Genomic DNA, 16,654 nt, shown 5'->3' with positions numbered 1-16,654 from the left:
CACCTCTAAGGCTGTAGGAGTTGCTAGGAGACCCCTGTTTCTCTCGCAGAGCTACAATTCCCAAGATCCTGGGCAGAGGGATTAGTGCTGAATATCGTAACTCTGTGAGGGGAACAGTACCCTTAACAAACTACACTTCCCAGCGTTCTTTGGTAGTTAAACCATGATAGTTTAAAGTGGTATGATATTGCATTAAATGTGTAGGTCAGATGGAGCCTTTTAAAACAGGGATTAAATCACAGACCCACGGTTCCCAGCACCCTCAACAAGCTACAGTTCTTGGATTCTCCATGAGGTGAAAGTGGTATAAGGGTGCTTTAAAATATGATGTAAATGTGACTTCAGGCACTTAGCAGCAACTGTGTCATCTGAATTATGTTTGAAGCAGGTCTAGGTGTAACGCAGGTGGCTTATATTCTTGTAATATTCAGAATGCCCCTTCTCCTTTCAAAGAGTATATAGATGTACTTCGAAGGGTATTTTAACGTCCCTACTGTAGCTAAAGATGCTATGACCATACTAAAAACTTGGAGCCCCTAAAGCAAGTCCCATTGAGTTAAATATGGCTTATTTCCAATTAAGTTTGCATAGGTTGCAATTTTACAACAGCTGCTTGGTTCAGAATACTACTGCCAGTCTCTTGGCAGGGGCTAGTCATTTGGAGTATGTGACTCCACTGCTATTTAATCTGTGTTGGCTTTTGGTATGCTCAATTCAAAGTGATGGCTGTTACTTTTAATATTCTATATAGTTTCAGTCTGGAATATTTGAAAGACTACCTTCCCCCACATTACTCTCCCACCTGTGGAGACTATGCTCTCATCTTTCTCCTATCTGAGATATGTTTAGTGCATTCATTGGGACAGGGTCTTCTCAGTGGTGGTGCCTACACTCTAGATCTCGCTCCTCAGAAGGCTCATTTAGCACTTCCCCTCCCAGCCGTCAAGAAGATTGGCAAAGCAGTCTTGTTCAGTCATGCTTTTTTGTGCTGTTTGAGAACCAGAGTTTTATTTATGATGCTGCAGTGTTGCTCATTTTAAAAACTGAGGTTACTGTTATTGTTTTCTTATATTTACAAACTGCTTTGAGAGGACATGCTGGGGTGAAAGGCAGCATATAAATATTTATATTAATAAATAAATATACATTTGCAAATATATATGAAGTAAATGAGAAAGTTTAACTGAGGATGTTTTTTTCTGGGCAGGGGGCGGTTGGTTACTACAGCTATACTATTGCTAATGCTTCTAAATACATTCCTGTCTGGAATTTGCAGGGCAAAAAAATTGTCTCTAATGCTTTTGAACTTTTTGTTGCCCCCTCTGTGATTCCCCTGTAACAGTTTTCAAAGCCAACTAAACCCTTGGTGTTAGAAAGATGAATTTTATTCTCAATCTTAAAATTCTCCTGGGAGGGTTTCATTGTAATAGTTAGTACAGCTGGCTACATTCATTCAAACTGCCTCTTGAAGTCTTTAGGGTGTGATATTTCAGTAATCCCAAATTGAGATTAAATGAAACAAAAATTGGTGAGAATGTACAGCCACAGAGAAGCCAAAGGCACCCTCTCTATGAACATCTAGGCTCAGCTCTGCACACTTTAGATTCACCACTTTACCACAAGCACCACACAGTCACCACAGTTATTTCCTGTTCTTATTATAAGATAAATTTGTGGTTTCTTTGTCAAGGCTGCATTTCTTTCTGCCTGTCTGATATTACTGCTTGGATGTTCCACAGCTTCTTTCACTTTCCTCTGGCTACATCTCTCTTTCCTATCTTTTGGTTCAATTGTTCTGCTTTCTCCATCTTTCATGCTGGCCTGATACAGAAGTAGTGTTAAACTATGTGCTCTAATGAACGTTCTGTCAACTTTAAAAGCAAGTTTTACATCATTTTCACTCTAGGTATCATTCGGCCTGTTTTATCACCTGTAACTCCTCAGAGTACTAAGGAGTATCACAGGTCCTAAGCACAAGAAGGGGCACTGGGGAACAATTGTGTCAATGGCCTATCACATTTCACCATTCCAAGGTGACATTAGAACCTCAACAGATTATTTATTCACTTATTTACCACTTAAATGCCATTCATGTCAAAAAAATTCCTAGGGTATTTAGGAATCCAACAGATTTCATATGTCTCCAGAGGTGGACCATCTTAATGGAGCCACAACTTAGTGGAGGAACTGCCATTGTTGACCAGGAAATTGTCTGACTATGACAATGGGATTATCTCACCTCCTCCTATCTCCACACCATCACATTCATATCAGATGATTCAAAGACTAAGGGCAGGCAACAAAGTCCCATGGTTGTCATGAAGGCCATGAAATCTTGAGCTGGATCATTAACGGCAGTCTCAGTGTGAATGTTGAAGTTCCCCAAGACAATGGTCCTGAAGTTCTTCAGCATCATGCCAGAGACCACCTCAACCAGCTTCACTTTCCTAGGGTTAAGAATAACACCCAATGCTTTCTGGCTGTGTTAGCCTTTTAGAAATGGTACCTGCATCTTTTTCAAAACTTAATCATTATTATTTTTATTTTAAAAAAACACTTTCATTTTATTAGCAGAACTTAAAAACCATCATAAAAACCATTAACCCCAAAGTCCTAGCTCCATATATTGAACACATAGTTCATTTATTTGAAATAGTTTTAATCCAGCCTTTATCAATACATGATAATAGGGTGGGGTGCAATCACTTAAAAATCAAACATACAATCAGCATGCACCAAGATAAAGGGACCAGACAAAATCATAACCAGATTGGCAGTAGCAGAAAAGTTAACAAACAACAACAAAACTGGTCAATTTATTTTATCATCATAAAAGCCCACTGGAATAAGTTGCTGTTCAACCGTCACCTGAAACTACTCAAGAGATGGCACCAAAAACTACTCAGGATTGGCACCAGTCATATACCTGGGGGGCGGCATTCCATAATCAGGGTGCCATTGCAGAGTAATCCTAGTCTCTGGTTGCCACATAACAGATGTCCTTTGGGTGCAGAACAACTTAACTTTAATGCCATTAACTAAAGACAGGGCCTTCATTGAACATACAAGGGATAGGATAAAGCACTTTTTGAATCAGCCTTTAAGATAAAGGAGGTTATTAATGTTATGTTTTTGATGGCTCAGCCAGCTGTACCATGTCATATAGTAATGTGACTTTAGTTCATCAATGAAAACTTCCCAGCCCTGGATGGAATTCAACATCACAGTATTACAAGCATTCCATTTGCATAAGGATATAAGCTTGCCAGACAGAATGATTCCCCTTTCCCTCCCATCATGTGCTGTTTTTTTGAGTTATTCCCCCCCCCCCCGAGTCTACTTCAGAGGGAATAGGGGGTGCACACAGGGGAAGGAGAGGGGGGAAAGCTCTATTGTGCAAGCATATAGCATAGGAAAAATGTATAACTTTTAAGCGAACGGTTCACATAACAAATATCAATGTAATAAATGCATTACATTGATGTATATTAAATGTTTGCATACTTTCCCCATACTATTTTTAAATATTCTATAAAATGAATTAAAAACTCTACGTCCAATACACTTGCATTAATATTCTAAACTGTGCTGCTAAACAAGCCTATACAGTAGGGGTTGCAGCTAAGATTCAATCACAATGTGTGAATAACAAGTTAATAAACAGAAGATGCAATTATTGTAATTAATTTAATGATTTCCATGTGATCTGATTTGATATATTGTATGGCTGTGCAATAAAGCAATATTGGTTGATTGATTAAATGTTAAATATGCCATCATGTCTGCAGCTAAACCCAAACAGGTTTCTTCAGAAGTAAGTCCCACTGAGCTCAAAGAAACTCACTTCCTCTTAAGTATGCCTAGAGGAAAACACAGTGAAGACAAAACACATTTAATTTTTCACTTACCATTTGAGATCTATTCTTTGGACAGCCATTGATGTCTTCGATTTTCTCATTTGCTAAAAATGAACAGACAGAATTATTTCAAAACAAAACCTATTGTAAAGACACCTGGTGCAGTTATTCTCAGAGCACTTGTTGCAACTAAATCAAACAGCCTAGAGCTATGGTTGCCCAATCAAAACAAATGTGTGAAACACCCAGAGCCATCCGGTGAAATTCTTCTTCTGAGCCATTCCTCTAGAGACAGCTGGAGAAGGTCACCACCATTTCAAAAAGAGACAACTGGGCTGACAGCAATTCTTAAAGTGATGGGTAATCTTTGCCAGACCGATTGTTTCAAATCTGGAAGCCACATCACTCTTTATGCATGAGTGCATGGCTGGTTTGCTTAATAAGCCATGCAGATGTACAAGTCAGATGTAAATAAATTACATTTTTTAAAATTCTCATTTACTTTACAAGCAGTGGGTGAAGTCTGTTGTTGATGACACATTTCCAAGATCTAGCAACTAACCTGAACCTACAAAGTATAAATGCACATGGTGCAAATATATTCCGCTACTGTGCAATTTAGTCCAGAGGTGTTGATGATACTCAATATTCTGATTCACAGGATTCCACAATTCCTTGACTCAATCATCTTTCTCTCCCAATTCTTTCAAAGTATTTTGTGCCATCATAGTTGTTGGGACAGTGGCAGCATATGAATTAAAGGAGTTGGGAGGCCAAGACTCTGAGGCCTACCCAGTTGATCCTATGAATTGTCATAAGGAACTGAAAGGCTGTGGGCTGGTAACTGAAGAAGTGTTAACATATTAAGATAAATCAGGAATGCTCCCACTGGCTACACCCCAGATGCTGATGTCCACCTGAACATGCCTCCAGGTGGCTACATATCTGATTTTAGTGAGAAAGTGGCCTTGCATATGTGTGGCATATGGCTCCTCCATAACTCTGGCCTGTGCAGCAAATCTAGTTTACCAGAAAGTTGTAACCCCTAGTACGTTGTACATGTTGGGATACTGCCAGGGAGACATCATCCATCAAAGCCCCACATCGATTCCGGATGATCCATCGGTCTCCCGTAGACACGCAGTATCATTCAATTAGCGACACGGGCCCCAGAAATAGCTTCCCACATTCCAGAGCTCTTGCACGCTCTATCAGCAGATAAGGCACAGCGAAAGATGCACGCAGGAGAGCATTATTTACAATTTTATTCAGCGTTGGTCAGAACAAAGAAAACATGACTGCCTGCTTTGGTGTCTCAGGCACAGAGAGAGAAACGAAAGCATAGACACAACAGAAACATCCTGTGAACAGGAAATACGCAGGCTGTGACTCACAACAGCCTGTCCCGTTTTTAAGGTGGAACGGAAATATCCTAACAGTACATGCAGAAGGGCCCTCTTCCATTACTGCCAGATGTGCAGCCACTGAGAGCCCAGAGAACATGCTGGCATCAGGAGGGGTGGCCAGTGGGCACACTCCCACTCACATGGACATCCAGTGACTCAACTCACAAGTTTCACACAGGCCATTAGTGACAAAACATTGGCTTCATTCACACATCATAGTAAGCCGCAGTCTAAGAAAAACTATGGTTTACCACAGTGTGATGTGCACGCTGGTCAATCGTGGCCACTTTGCTCCTCTCCGGAGACAGCTCAAAAACAAACTGTGGAGTGGCTGGCTTACTGTTCTGTGTGAACCAGCACTTGAGGCTTGTTTCTCTTGAAGTCAAAGTTTGTTCTTGGCTTCGTGTTGTGTGGGTTCACACGTAGTGGTAAGCCAAACACTGTACAGTGGTACCTCGGGTTACATACGCTTCAGGTTACATACGCTTCAGGTTACAGACTCTGCTAACCCAGAAATAGTGCTTCAGGTTAAGCACTTTGCTTCAGGATGAGAACAGAAATCGGGCTCCGGCAGCACGGCAGCACCAGGAAGCCCCATTAGCTAAAGTGGTGCTTCAGGTTAAGAACAGTTTCAGGTTAAGTACGGACCTCCAGAACGAATTAAGTACTTAACCTGAGGTACCACTGTATTATTTGTTTTCTGGCTCTGGTCAGGGTAGACCAAAGCAAGCATGGTTCGGAACCATGCACCAGCACTCCACTCATTCGTGGTAAGCCACAGGTTATTTCTAGCCATGGCTTACTGTTACAAGGAAAGAGGGCAGTACGTTAGCCAACGGCTTCAAAGTGGGAGAGAAAGCAGAGAAAGAAATAGTAAGAGTGGTAGACAATTATTTTAATATTCCAGATGGCTCGAGAGATATATCTTGCTCAAACAACTTCATCTAAACAATGTATCTTCAACCTTTTCAGACCCAGGACCCACATTTAACCCAAACATGCATTTGGGACCCATTTCTCAATCTTTTACCATATAGCTGTATGGTGGTAGCCTTCTGTGACCCACCTTGCATCAGGGTACATGATCCACCAGTTGAAGACCAGTGATTTACACTATAGGTATAGGTTTGGATTTTAACTGCAGTCTTTCAGACACAAGTACAGCATATCATCCAGTAGAACACACTAGTCCCCTACTTTTAGGGCAAAAAACTATCAGTTTAAGCAGCATACTATACAGATATTAAACAGATCTCTGTGCATCCGCTCTCTAGCATAACAAGAACAAAATAATTGCATGGCAGAAATATCTACATTCGCAAACAATATTTCTGTTTTCTCCCACTATGCTACATGCTACACATACATAAATATGGCAACTGGGTGAAAACATGCCTTAAATAAAATAATGGTCTTTTTAAGTACTCATTCCATACATTCTCAGAAGATGAATTATGGCTTCTTTCTTCTTCATGTCAAAAGAGCAAATTAAATGGCTTAACTCCACATTAAAGCAGACTGTGGATTGGCCTAACTTTTGCTTCTCGTACACTGAGCGGATCAAAAACTGGAAGGCAGCCTAAAAGAGTGCTTTTCTTCAACTCTTTGGTGACAGGCACATTCCAAGACTACTAGCTTCTACATGGAGACGCAGAGTATTAAATGTATATGGCAACATCTCCTCTATGCTATAAGCGACAGCGAAGTATTCCTGAAATAGCTTTGCTGGGCAGCTGCTGGTTTCTCCAAACTTATATATAGAAATGAAAAGTCACCAGCAAACAAAATCCCTTACATCTGCCAGCAGCATTTTGCAGGCTGTCTGTAGGTAGGATGAACCTTGTTTGGTCCTGCTTTTGCATGGATCATACCATATTCACAACTAGATAAGTACATGTAGGAGGGTGTCTATCCATAGTTAGCAGAAAGTTTTATCAGACTACCATGCTCTCCACTTCCCTTCAATCATAAAATACAACCATATGCCATGAAAGGAGGGGCTTTCAAACACTAATGTCGTGTTCAATCTGTTCCTTTCCCATGTAGGAGTCGGGGGTGGAATCCAAAGGAGTGAGAGGATGGAGTACGAGTAGTGAAAGCACTAAGACCAGCCAGTCAAAACCATGGCTCTCCTCTCACAAAAAGAAAGGGAGGGGACATGAGCTGTGCAGTGTAGGACCTGGAAACTCACACAAGAGGTACTGATGCATATGAGCCATGATTAATGCTCCCCTGCTGGTCTCAGCAAAGCCTGATGATAACGCATGCTGATGGCTTTGAGATGTGGTAGCAGCTGAAAGCTGTCTTTTGGGTGTTCACAATTCAAAATGATAATCACACTAATAGGGTGTGTTAGGGCCTTTTAAAAAAATGCTCATTCCAGTGAATTTCTTCCAAAATTATTATGACTCTGGCAAGTCCTGGAACTGTGTGTGTGTGCGTGCGTGTGCGTGCACACGTACGCGCGCACACACTTGCATAAACTGCCTGTTGACTTGGGAGATATAGCTTGAGCAAGAGATTTGTCATGCTGTTCTGATCCATCTACACAGTTCTTATATTCTTCTGGAGGTCATTTTGCTTCTTTATAAAGTGCCCTCATTCATAAAGAGCTGCATTATACATTTCATTCACATTAAAAGTAAATTTCCTTTATAGGTTTTTCTTATTTTCCCCCCAATATGCAGTCTGTATGAAAGTGGATCTTTTCTGTACTGATTAAAAATCCACTTCAAGTTTTCCACAAGCTCTAGTATATCAGAATCTGGAGATGTTCCAATCCAGGTTTTATTGTGGACTGAGTCTTTCCATTGACTATTAACAACATTCATTTACAGAAGAGCTAAAATATGAATTTAGGGTCATGTGTGGAAAGGTTCTAAGTGGTAATTTTGACTGGTATGAAGTGCAACAGTACTAAGGATGTTGGTGAACATGGAGCATACAGTAGTGTGTCAATAGCAGTCTTCTCAAAATCTTGGAAAATATGAAGACATACTGAAAGTTTATGTTCGTGCTGCCCCTGCCAGTTTAATCCTTGCACGTCTCTAGTCATCGTAGAATTGTCCAAGAAAAACAAAACAGTTCTGATTGTCTTTTTTAAAAGAATAACAATACTAGAGACAGGGTAACACCCCCTCCTCCCCAAGAAACTTGAACAAGAAGTAAGCTGTTCTCTCTTCTTTCCATTCATCACAAAACTGGCAGCAAACAAGTATATTTTCCCTCTTCAGATTGCCTACAATGGATTAAGTATTGCGAAGTACCTTCGCCAGGACTCCTGAACAAATTCCAGACAAACCATGTTTGTCTGTAGCAAGAAAATTCCAGACAAACCACGTTTGTAGCAAGAAAAAAGGCAACACACACAAACACACACACCACCACCACCACTAAGTAACCCATGGTATTTTAGGTCATGTTCATATATACAGGTGGGGGTTATGTTCTGGGCCCCGACATGCATAAGTGAAATTGCATAAAGAGGGGAGCAGCCTCTAAATGCCTATTTCACCCTGCTCTCCAGCTCTCTCTCCTGCTATCTCTCCAATCCAGACCAATATATCTAGAGCTCTGGGGTTATCTTTCTGGATGAGTTGTGATGTTGTAGCTTCCATTTCATTAGCTATACTGAAACTGTGATCACAATCACTATAGGTGCTTATTATCACCTCAGATGTGACAATGATATTCACTTTGACTACAGCTAGTACTGTATATGGGATACAAAGGACTACAATTTTTTAGTGTCAAATTGAGAGATTAAAATAGGAGCAGGTGTGCTTAAAGATGAGTTTTCTTTTTAATGGAAATGGGTGGTGGTAGAATCTTATGTATTAACAATTCAGTGTTCTTAAACAACTGAACCCAAAGGTATTAAAGCAATGGGAAGAGGAAATGGAAAAAGTGAATCAAGTCAATTGTTCCTACTCTTGAAAATATACAACTTTCTTTCCTGTCTATATTGTATTTTTCATGGGTAAAAACTATTGGTCTGCACGGAAGGCAAGATTTGGTTTGCATTCTGTTTTGGAAAATGGGTCAGTTCACAAACCCCTCAGACAGCTTTGAGTACCACTTTGCTTTGCCTTGGGTCTGAAGCCTTGCTTTAGAAAATCAAAGGTTTCAGATGTATATGCATTGAATAACATGAATAAATACACAGGGGAAACCTTTTTACTTTCTTTTCAGAACTAGGTGAACTTTTCAGGAACAGGAACAGTTTCTGAGTTATAGAGGCTGCCAAATTGCATATAAATATGTGTAGGAGGTTTTTTGTTGTCGAAATTTACAGTTTGAGGGTTTGTTTTTAAAGTGAAACTTATAACAGAAAAGATATAGGAAGAATTGGATGGAATTTGCAGACATAGCCACCCCTTCTGAAGGGATGAAGCTTGCTAAATTTCAGGCAAAAGGGTTTTTATGCAAAAGTCTTGGGGAAGTGGATTTTCATACCTAACCCATATGTGATTCTGGGGGCACTTTTTATGAAAATGGCATACATAGCACAGGTAACACTAGGTTAGTAACTTCCAAAATTTCAGAAAGATAGGTGCAGGGGTTATGGAATTATGATGAATGAAAACCCATGTGAGGCTGTGCTTTTGCTTTATGTTCATTTAACAGTAAGTGGTAAATTCCTTCCACATTCTCTCCTGTTCTGCTGGGACTGGGGCCCTTGGGGATACATGGTAATGAATACCAGAGCCTCTTCCATCCCAGGTCTGGTTTGGTGGAAGGCAAAGCAAATCAGGACCCTGGGCAGCTCCTGGTAGGCCCTGCTAGTTGAGTTCGGGAACTGATGCATTAGTTGAACTGATGCATTAGTTGAAATATTCTTGTTGAAGTTAGGAAACAAGAATTGTACACCGTGTTCAAAGTTTAGTCACACCATAGATTTGTATAACAGCAGGTAAAGGTAAAGGACCCCTGGACGGTTAAGTCCAGTCAAATTCGATTATTAGGTTCACTTTCTTTTCTTTTTTTAAATAATTTTTATTAACCGGCCAATCACATCAAATCAAATCACATCACATAAATTCTGAATTACAAAGCCGAATTTTAAATTTTGTTGAGGGAACCCATATTTCAAGATCCGAAGGGGGATTCTGATCATCTTCTTGCTACTGCGTTAATGTCCAAATCAGTCCAAACAAAGTTCATAATTCTATCCAGACTTATCTTGTTCATATATTTTCTCTTTTTTCTTTATGATCTCTTCTGATAGTCTCCTTAAGCCGATAAACACCAATAATAATCCTGTGTGAATTTTTCCGTTCTTCCAGTCCTCAAATCAAGATGGTTTCCATATATCATCGCCTTCATAGATAACAGCGCTCTTTCCATCATTAATTACAGAACTGTCATTCTTAAGTCCCACTGAGGAGTTTCATCCACAATATAAAAACAGCTCTATTTCTCTATTTCTCCTCTCAGACTTAAGTCCTCCAACAGAACTTCCCAATATGGCGACGGTATTTTTAACTGCGTCATTCCAAAGCCCTTATACATTTCACGCTCTTGTTAAAACATGCTCTGGTTCAAAAGTTTATCTCCACACAGCCTTAAATCCACAGCTTAAGTCCTTAAAACGACATTTCTGACTTGTGGGTGGGAGGGATTCTTGTTTAATCACATAAAGGAAAGAAAGGAAAGTTTTTTCCCCCTCCCCCATCAGTCCCTTTGCCATACCGAGTCTTGGCGTATCTTCTCATGATCTATACTTATTCCTCCGACTCGTCTTGTTTTATCAGAGATCTCTTCTGTTAGCAGTCTTTACTCCCCCCTTCTTCCTTGAAATATGTGCATTAGCTTCATCCAAATTATTTCTTTTGAAGTTCTTGCAGCTAGTGGCGCAGAACAGAGACGGCGTCCAGGAGTGCCGAAATCCCACAGGAGGGCATTGTGCCTAGTGCCCCCATCCCCACAAATTCGGGGGTGGTATAGGGCACAGCAGGCAAGGGCAGTCCCCCACCACAATCCTGGGGGGTAGGGAGGCTATTTACTCCCATCACAGCCTCCAATTTACCTCGTGTGGGTCGGAGAGATGTTATTGTCAGCCATCTTCTGATGCGCCCCTAGTGGTCCCTTATTAGGTTCACTTTCAGGCTGAGGGAGCAGACAGTTTTCCCGGGTCACGTGGCCAGTGCACAGAACACTGTGATGAGTGCCAGAGTGCTCAGAAATGCCATTTACCTTCCCACCGCAGCAGTCCCTATTTATCTCCTGTGCTGCTTTGCCTTCAGACTGCTAGGTTGGCGGGAGCTGGGACAAAGCAAGAGGAGCTTACCCTGCTGCACGGATTCGAACTGCTGACCTTAGCAGTTTTATTTTCAGTTCCTTTCCTAATTATCACTAACCTGGAATTCACCTTTTTCACAGCTGCCACAGCTGGGTTGTCATCTTCATCCAGCTATGCACTATGAGCCCAACGTCTCATTCTTGGTCAGTCACCATCAGTTTAGACTCCAATAACCTATTTGTGAAGTTAGGATTCCCCCTCTCCAATATGCATCACTTTACTCTTGCCTGCATTGAATTACAGCTGCCATTTTAATGCTCATTTAGTATGACAAGAGCATTTGGTGTTCCTCAGAACCCCATTTTTGGGGTTTTGGCGGCTTCATTGATCACCCCTAACTCTAGATCATTTAGGAGGAAGTTAAAAACCAGAAAATGCTGCTGAGATTCTCATTTTAAAGTCTTCTTTTGACAATGTGTATCTGTATTTTTGTGTGTGCTTAAATTTCGGGGTTAACTTTTAAAATTGGGTTAGGAATGTGTAAATTAATCAGATATTAATATATTAAAAAGTTGTTGGTGAAAGGAACAGACTAGCTAAAGCACAATGGATGTTGATGAAATTGCATATATGTCACCCATGTCCAGGCAATGTGAGAGAAAAGAAGTGAATGAGGTCAAAGATGGACCACCCCTGAAGCCTCTCGCTAGTGAAGACCCACTATGTCTCTTTTAGTGCTTTTGGCAGAAAATGTCAAATGTCAAAGTTCTTCTCTTGTTCATTCTAATTTGTGCTAATGGACTTCTTGAGTGTTCAGCTCACTGCTATTTCATCCATGTGGGCAACAAGACCATATGGATGGATCACTAAAGGAAATAATTAACTTGACAAACTGGCAAAAGTGGAAGAAGAGCAGGAAACACTACAGTGCTGTGAGCTGCAGTACATCCCTAGTTTCTGCAGATCGCAACCTGAGCTGATGATGCCAGCAACATATGGAGCTTTTATCACTACAGTACTGAGAAAATAAATATACCCAGCTTATTCAGTTGCAATAATCTTCAAGGTTGACGAGGCCCATGCTATTTAACAAACAAGTGGGGGCTGGTTTATGCAACCAAGTACATCATTTGATTTCTCTAGAGTTGCTCACTGTGCTCCTCATATAGGCAGACTGAAAGCTGCATGTACAAACTGGGGCTCAAAAACAACACAGTATGCTGAGTGCATAGCAAGCAGTTATGTGTCTTGCTTTTCTTAAATTAATTGCAGCTGTAGAGAATCCCTGATTGTTATCAAGATCACAGCATCCACAGAGAGGAGGTTTATCTCCCCCCCCCCCCAGTTCCCCAAGAAAATCTACTCTGGACAGCTATGGGTTATAGTAAAAAGTTTTTTTATTTCATTAAAATTATATACCACTTGATTGTCTAAAAACAAAACCTCAAAGTGGTTTGCAGAAAGAATAAAACAACAAAATTATCAAGAAAAACTGTTAAAAGTAACAATTTTAAAGCTTCAAAAATATTGACAATCAATAATGAGCCTGATTAAACTGATTAAAACTGATTAAAACATGTCAACTTTCTGAATGTCTGCATAAAAAAGGTAAAAGTACAGACAGTTAAGTCCAGTCGCGAACGACTCTGGGGTTGCAGCGCTCATCTCGCTTTACTGGCCGAGGGAGCTGGCATTTGTCCGCAGACAGTTTTTCCGGGTCATGTGTCCAGCATGACTAAGCCGCTTCTGGCAAAACCAGAGCAGCGCATGGAAACGCTGTTTACCTTCCCACCGAAGCAGTACCTATTTATCTACTTGCCGTGCTTTCAGACTGCTAGGTTGGCAGGAGCTGGGAATGAACAACAGGAGCTCACCCCATCATGGGGATTCAAACCACCGACCTTCTGATCGGCAAGCCCTAGGCTCAGTGGTTTACACACAGCGCCACCCATGTCCCAAGTCTGCATAGACTTGCTTAATTAAAAATGTTGTTGGCAGGCACTGAAAAGAGCTGGTGTGTCTTCCTGGAGCCAACAGGCAGGGAGTTCCAAAGTTTTGGTGCTGCCATGCTAAAAGGCTGGTTTCTTACAAATACAGAATGAGTATTATGTGGTACCTGTAACATTCCAGATCTGCAGATCAGAGTGGTTGAGTCTGAAAATATCTTGCAGGTAAACTAGTCCCAAACTGTTAAGGAGTTTAAATACTAGTATTAGCACCTTGAACTTGACCTAGTGACCAATCAGCAAATAGTGCAGATTTCTGAGTGCAGGAATTATATGCTGACAAGGTCTTACTCCTGTCAACAGCTGTGCTGCAGCATTCTGCACTAACACCAGTTTTTGGGTCAAATGCAAGGGAAGCCCAACATAGAGAGCACTGTGGTGATCCATTAGTTCCCATCACTGTTAATAAGAACTACTTCTTCATCTTTTACTAAAACTCATAGCTGGACAGAGGGGATTTCTTTTGGGGGGGACAGCAAGAGAGACAAAGGATAAACTTCCTCTCCCTGCATGCTGCAATCTCAAAACCAAACAAACAATCACCACTGCTGCAATTAATTTAAGAAAAAGAAGAAACATAGCGTCAAGTATAACAGCTACCGTACTTTGGCCCTGACTCTATGAGGAAAAAACTTTGTATTTGAAGTGATATGAAATTTCTATCTTATATTGATTCTGTGATTGAAGGTGTAATTACCAAGTGATGAACTTGAATTTGTGAACCAGAACTTAAGAGTGCGATCCTATGCATGTCTGCTCAGTTGTGCCACTGAATTCAATGGGACATCCCCAGGCAACTGTATAGGATTGTAACATTAGAAACTTACAGTATTTTCAAGGATCTGCTAGTTCTTGCAGTTAGATCTCTGCTTTGATTCATATAACCTCTCAGATTTAAGTTTATTTTTTGTAAAACTGAAATAATAATAATTTAATTTATGAATTGCTTCTTATGAAGCATCTCAAAGCAATTTCACAATCCAGAATAGAAATGTTAAGAACTCTGTGCATAAACACTACCATCTAATACCCACTTCTGAAGCCAAAACTATAGCAGACGGCTAGCTAACTCATCAATTATTTCAATATTAATCAAAAAGAAAAGAGGAAATAATAAAAAATGGAATGCTCAGTAGCAGTTATTTAAAAATCCAATGTGACTATTATAAAGTGTGTCATCAGCTTCTTTTTGGCTTTAGTTGTGTGCATGATATACTGCTTTGACAGATCATTTCAGCAACAAATAATTACCACAAACCATTCCAATGACTTTTTTAAAAATCCAACTAATAATTACAGCATGCATGCCCATAGCACTATCTATATGATTTTAGAAAGATTTCCCCCCGATAATTATTATTATTATGAACATTATATCTGACTTTCTAAGCTATTGTGCTATGAATATATGTGTGCACTGCCTTTAAAGGGCTGTTTTGGCCCTGCAAAGCAGCACAAAAATATTTCATTAAACATATTTGCTTTTTCACAGAAAAAATGCTCCTGATGAGAGAATTGTGGCTGTGATATAACAAAAGGCAAACTTACTTACCTACTACCTGGATGATTTCAGCCAGTAAAACTCCGTCAGTCACATCTTGTTGCAGATCTTTTATCAAACGTTTATGACCAGATTTTGCTAGATAGTGATTGGCCCAGTCTGTATAAATCTGTAAAAAGCAGAGAGGGGATTAAAAGATACGTATTAATCACATTGTCTAATTGGCTTTTTAAACCATAATTTTATCAAGCAAACTAGCTAAAGCCAACCACCAAGGTTTGCAATCCCTGGACTATAACGTTTCTCTTCTTTTTCCCTGAGCTGATTGAAACAAAGTTAGCAACATTAAAATTCAAGGCATTGTGCTAATCAAGTATTCAGCTTATTATAGCAGGTCTTTCTTGTATAGAGAAATTTGACATCAGAGCTGGAGGAAACTAAAGAAAGCTTCTAAACATGCTAAAGCCTGAATGGGTTATCAGACATGGAACTAAACAGTCTGCAAGAGAGACTGGGCTGAATTTCTCTATTTATGCTAAAGAATTCAATGTCCTAGTACTGAAAAAGCTGAAGCATATTTTTTGCAGCAAACGTTAGACATTTTTACATTTAAAAAAATTCTGTAAATGATCCACAGTATTTTTAAATCAGTTAGGTTTATTTAAATTGCTAAAGTCTTTTTGGATGCAGATAGCAAGAAACCTAAATGATATTGCTATTCACTTTACATGTGAAACATTCTCCTTACACATTACCAGCTCACAGTTCCAAAGCTGGTATCCCAAATTAGATTTGTGAAACATATATCCTATTCATACTAAAATATCCTCATATATCTATGAATATCCTCACTGGTAACATCTAATATTGTTTCTAAAGCATTTATATATTAGTCCTGAATATACTTTGCGATCTTTCTGTGTAAGGACTTCAGAAAGAAATTGGAAAAGTTCCTACTTTGATAACATTCATATCCAAGTTATATTCCATTTTTTAAAAAATATCCTATGTATTAAAGATATAGCCTTTTTTCAAATGGCTGACAGTACTGCGCTAATTGGTGACATAACCTGAATAACCTTTGTATGGTAATTCTATCCTGCACATAAAATATAAGACATTTGCTTGCATTATTTTTAAGAATGCAAAAGCACATATAGACCAGAGATGAGATATCTGATCGTTGCAGAGTTGTATTGCATGTTGCAAAAACATTCTTAGGAAACAAGCTCTTTTAGTCAAGAAAGAATATTGTGTTTAAACACAATTCTTCAAAGAAAAAGTCAGCCATCTTCACACATCAGAAAGAACCATGTGGCAGGGGGCAGACTGTGGTTACATGGCACCCTGAGTGTTGCAAAATTTGGTGCTCCCCAATATTTCTTATTTTCATGCCCTCCTTCCTCTCGCCTTCCATTCTGCACCCCCTTGTCTTGGCACCCTGGGGGGGGGGGAACCACCAGCACCACCCTAAATCCAGTGTTGCATGGATACACTGGCAACTATCTGCATGTAATAGTAAAATGTGCTTTGGAACATTTATAATGACATCAAAGAATTCATTGGTAAATGCTGTCCAAATAACAGTAATTCATCAGATCTAGGCAGACAGGATGAATGATGTTTAGCAGGTCATTTCATTT

The 16,654-nt window shown here is 39.9% G+C and overlaps 1 protein-coding gene and 1 long non-coding RNA gene across 11 annotated transcripts in view; one reads left to right on the top strand and one right to left on the bottom strand.

Moving 5' to 3' along the window:
- NAV2 (neuron navigator 2) overlaps positions 1 to 16,654 on the bottom strand; it is a 535,542-nt gene that overhangs the window by 173,643 nt on the left and 345,245 nt on the right. For all 8 annotated transcript variants that reach the window (XM_081213978.1, XM_081213981.1, XM_081213973.1 and 5 more), the window contains exons 2-3: positions 15,063 to 15,180; positions 3,909 to 3,961 (exon numbers count right to left, since the gene is read on the bottom strand). In XM_081213978.1, the coding sequence (XP_081070104.1) occupies positions 3,909 to 3,961; positions 15,063 to 15,180 (171 nt within the window). The remainder of the gene's footprint in view (positions 1 to 3,908; positions 3,962 to 15,062; positions 15,181 to 16,654) is intronic.
- LOC308571620 overlaps positions 1 to 16,654 on the top strand; it is a 47,143-nt gene that overhangs the window by 8,778 nt on the left and 21,711 nt on the right. The window contains exons 1-2 of one of the 3 annotated variants that reach the window (XR_014001554.1): positions 7 to 152; positions 7,310 to 7,461. This is a non-coding gene — a long non-coding RNA (uncharacterized lncRNA). Of the gene's footprint in view, positions 1 to 6; positions 296 to 7,309; positions 7,462 to 16,654 lie in introns of those variants that run through there. The other 2 variants (XR_014001555.1, XR_014001553.1) reach the window with 2 other exon arrangements.

Source organism: Podarcis bocagei (assembly GCF_964188305.1).
Source record: "Podarcis bocagei genome assembly, chromosome: 1".
NCBI classification, from domain to species: Eukaryota; Metazoa; Chordata; class Lepidosauria; order Squamata; family Lacertidae; genus Podarcis; species Podarcis bocagei.
Note: the sequence above shows the minus strand (reverse complement) of the source record. Positions and strands in the feature narration are given on the sequence as shown.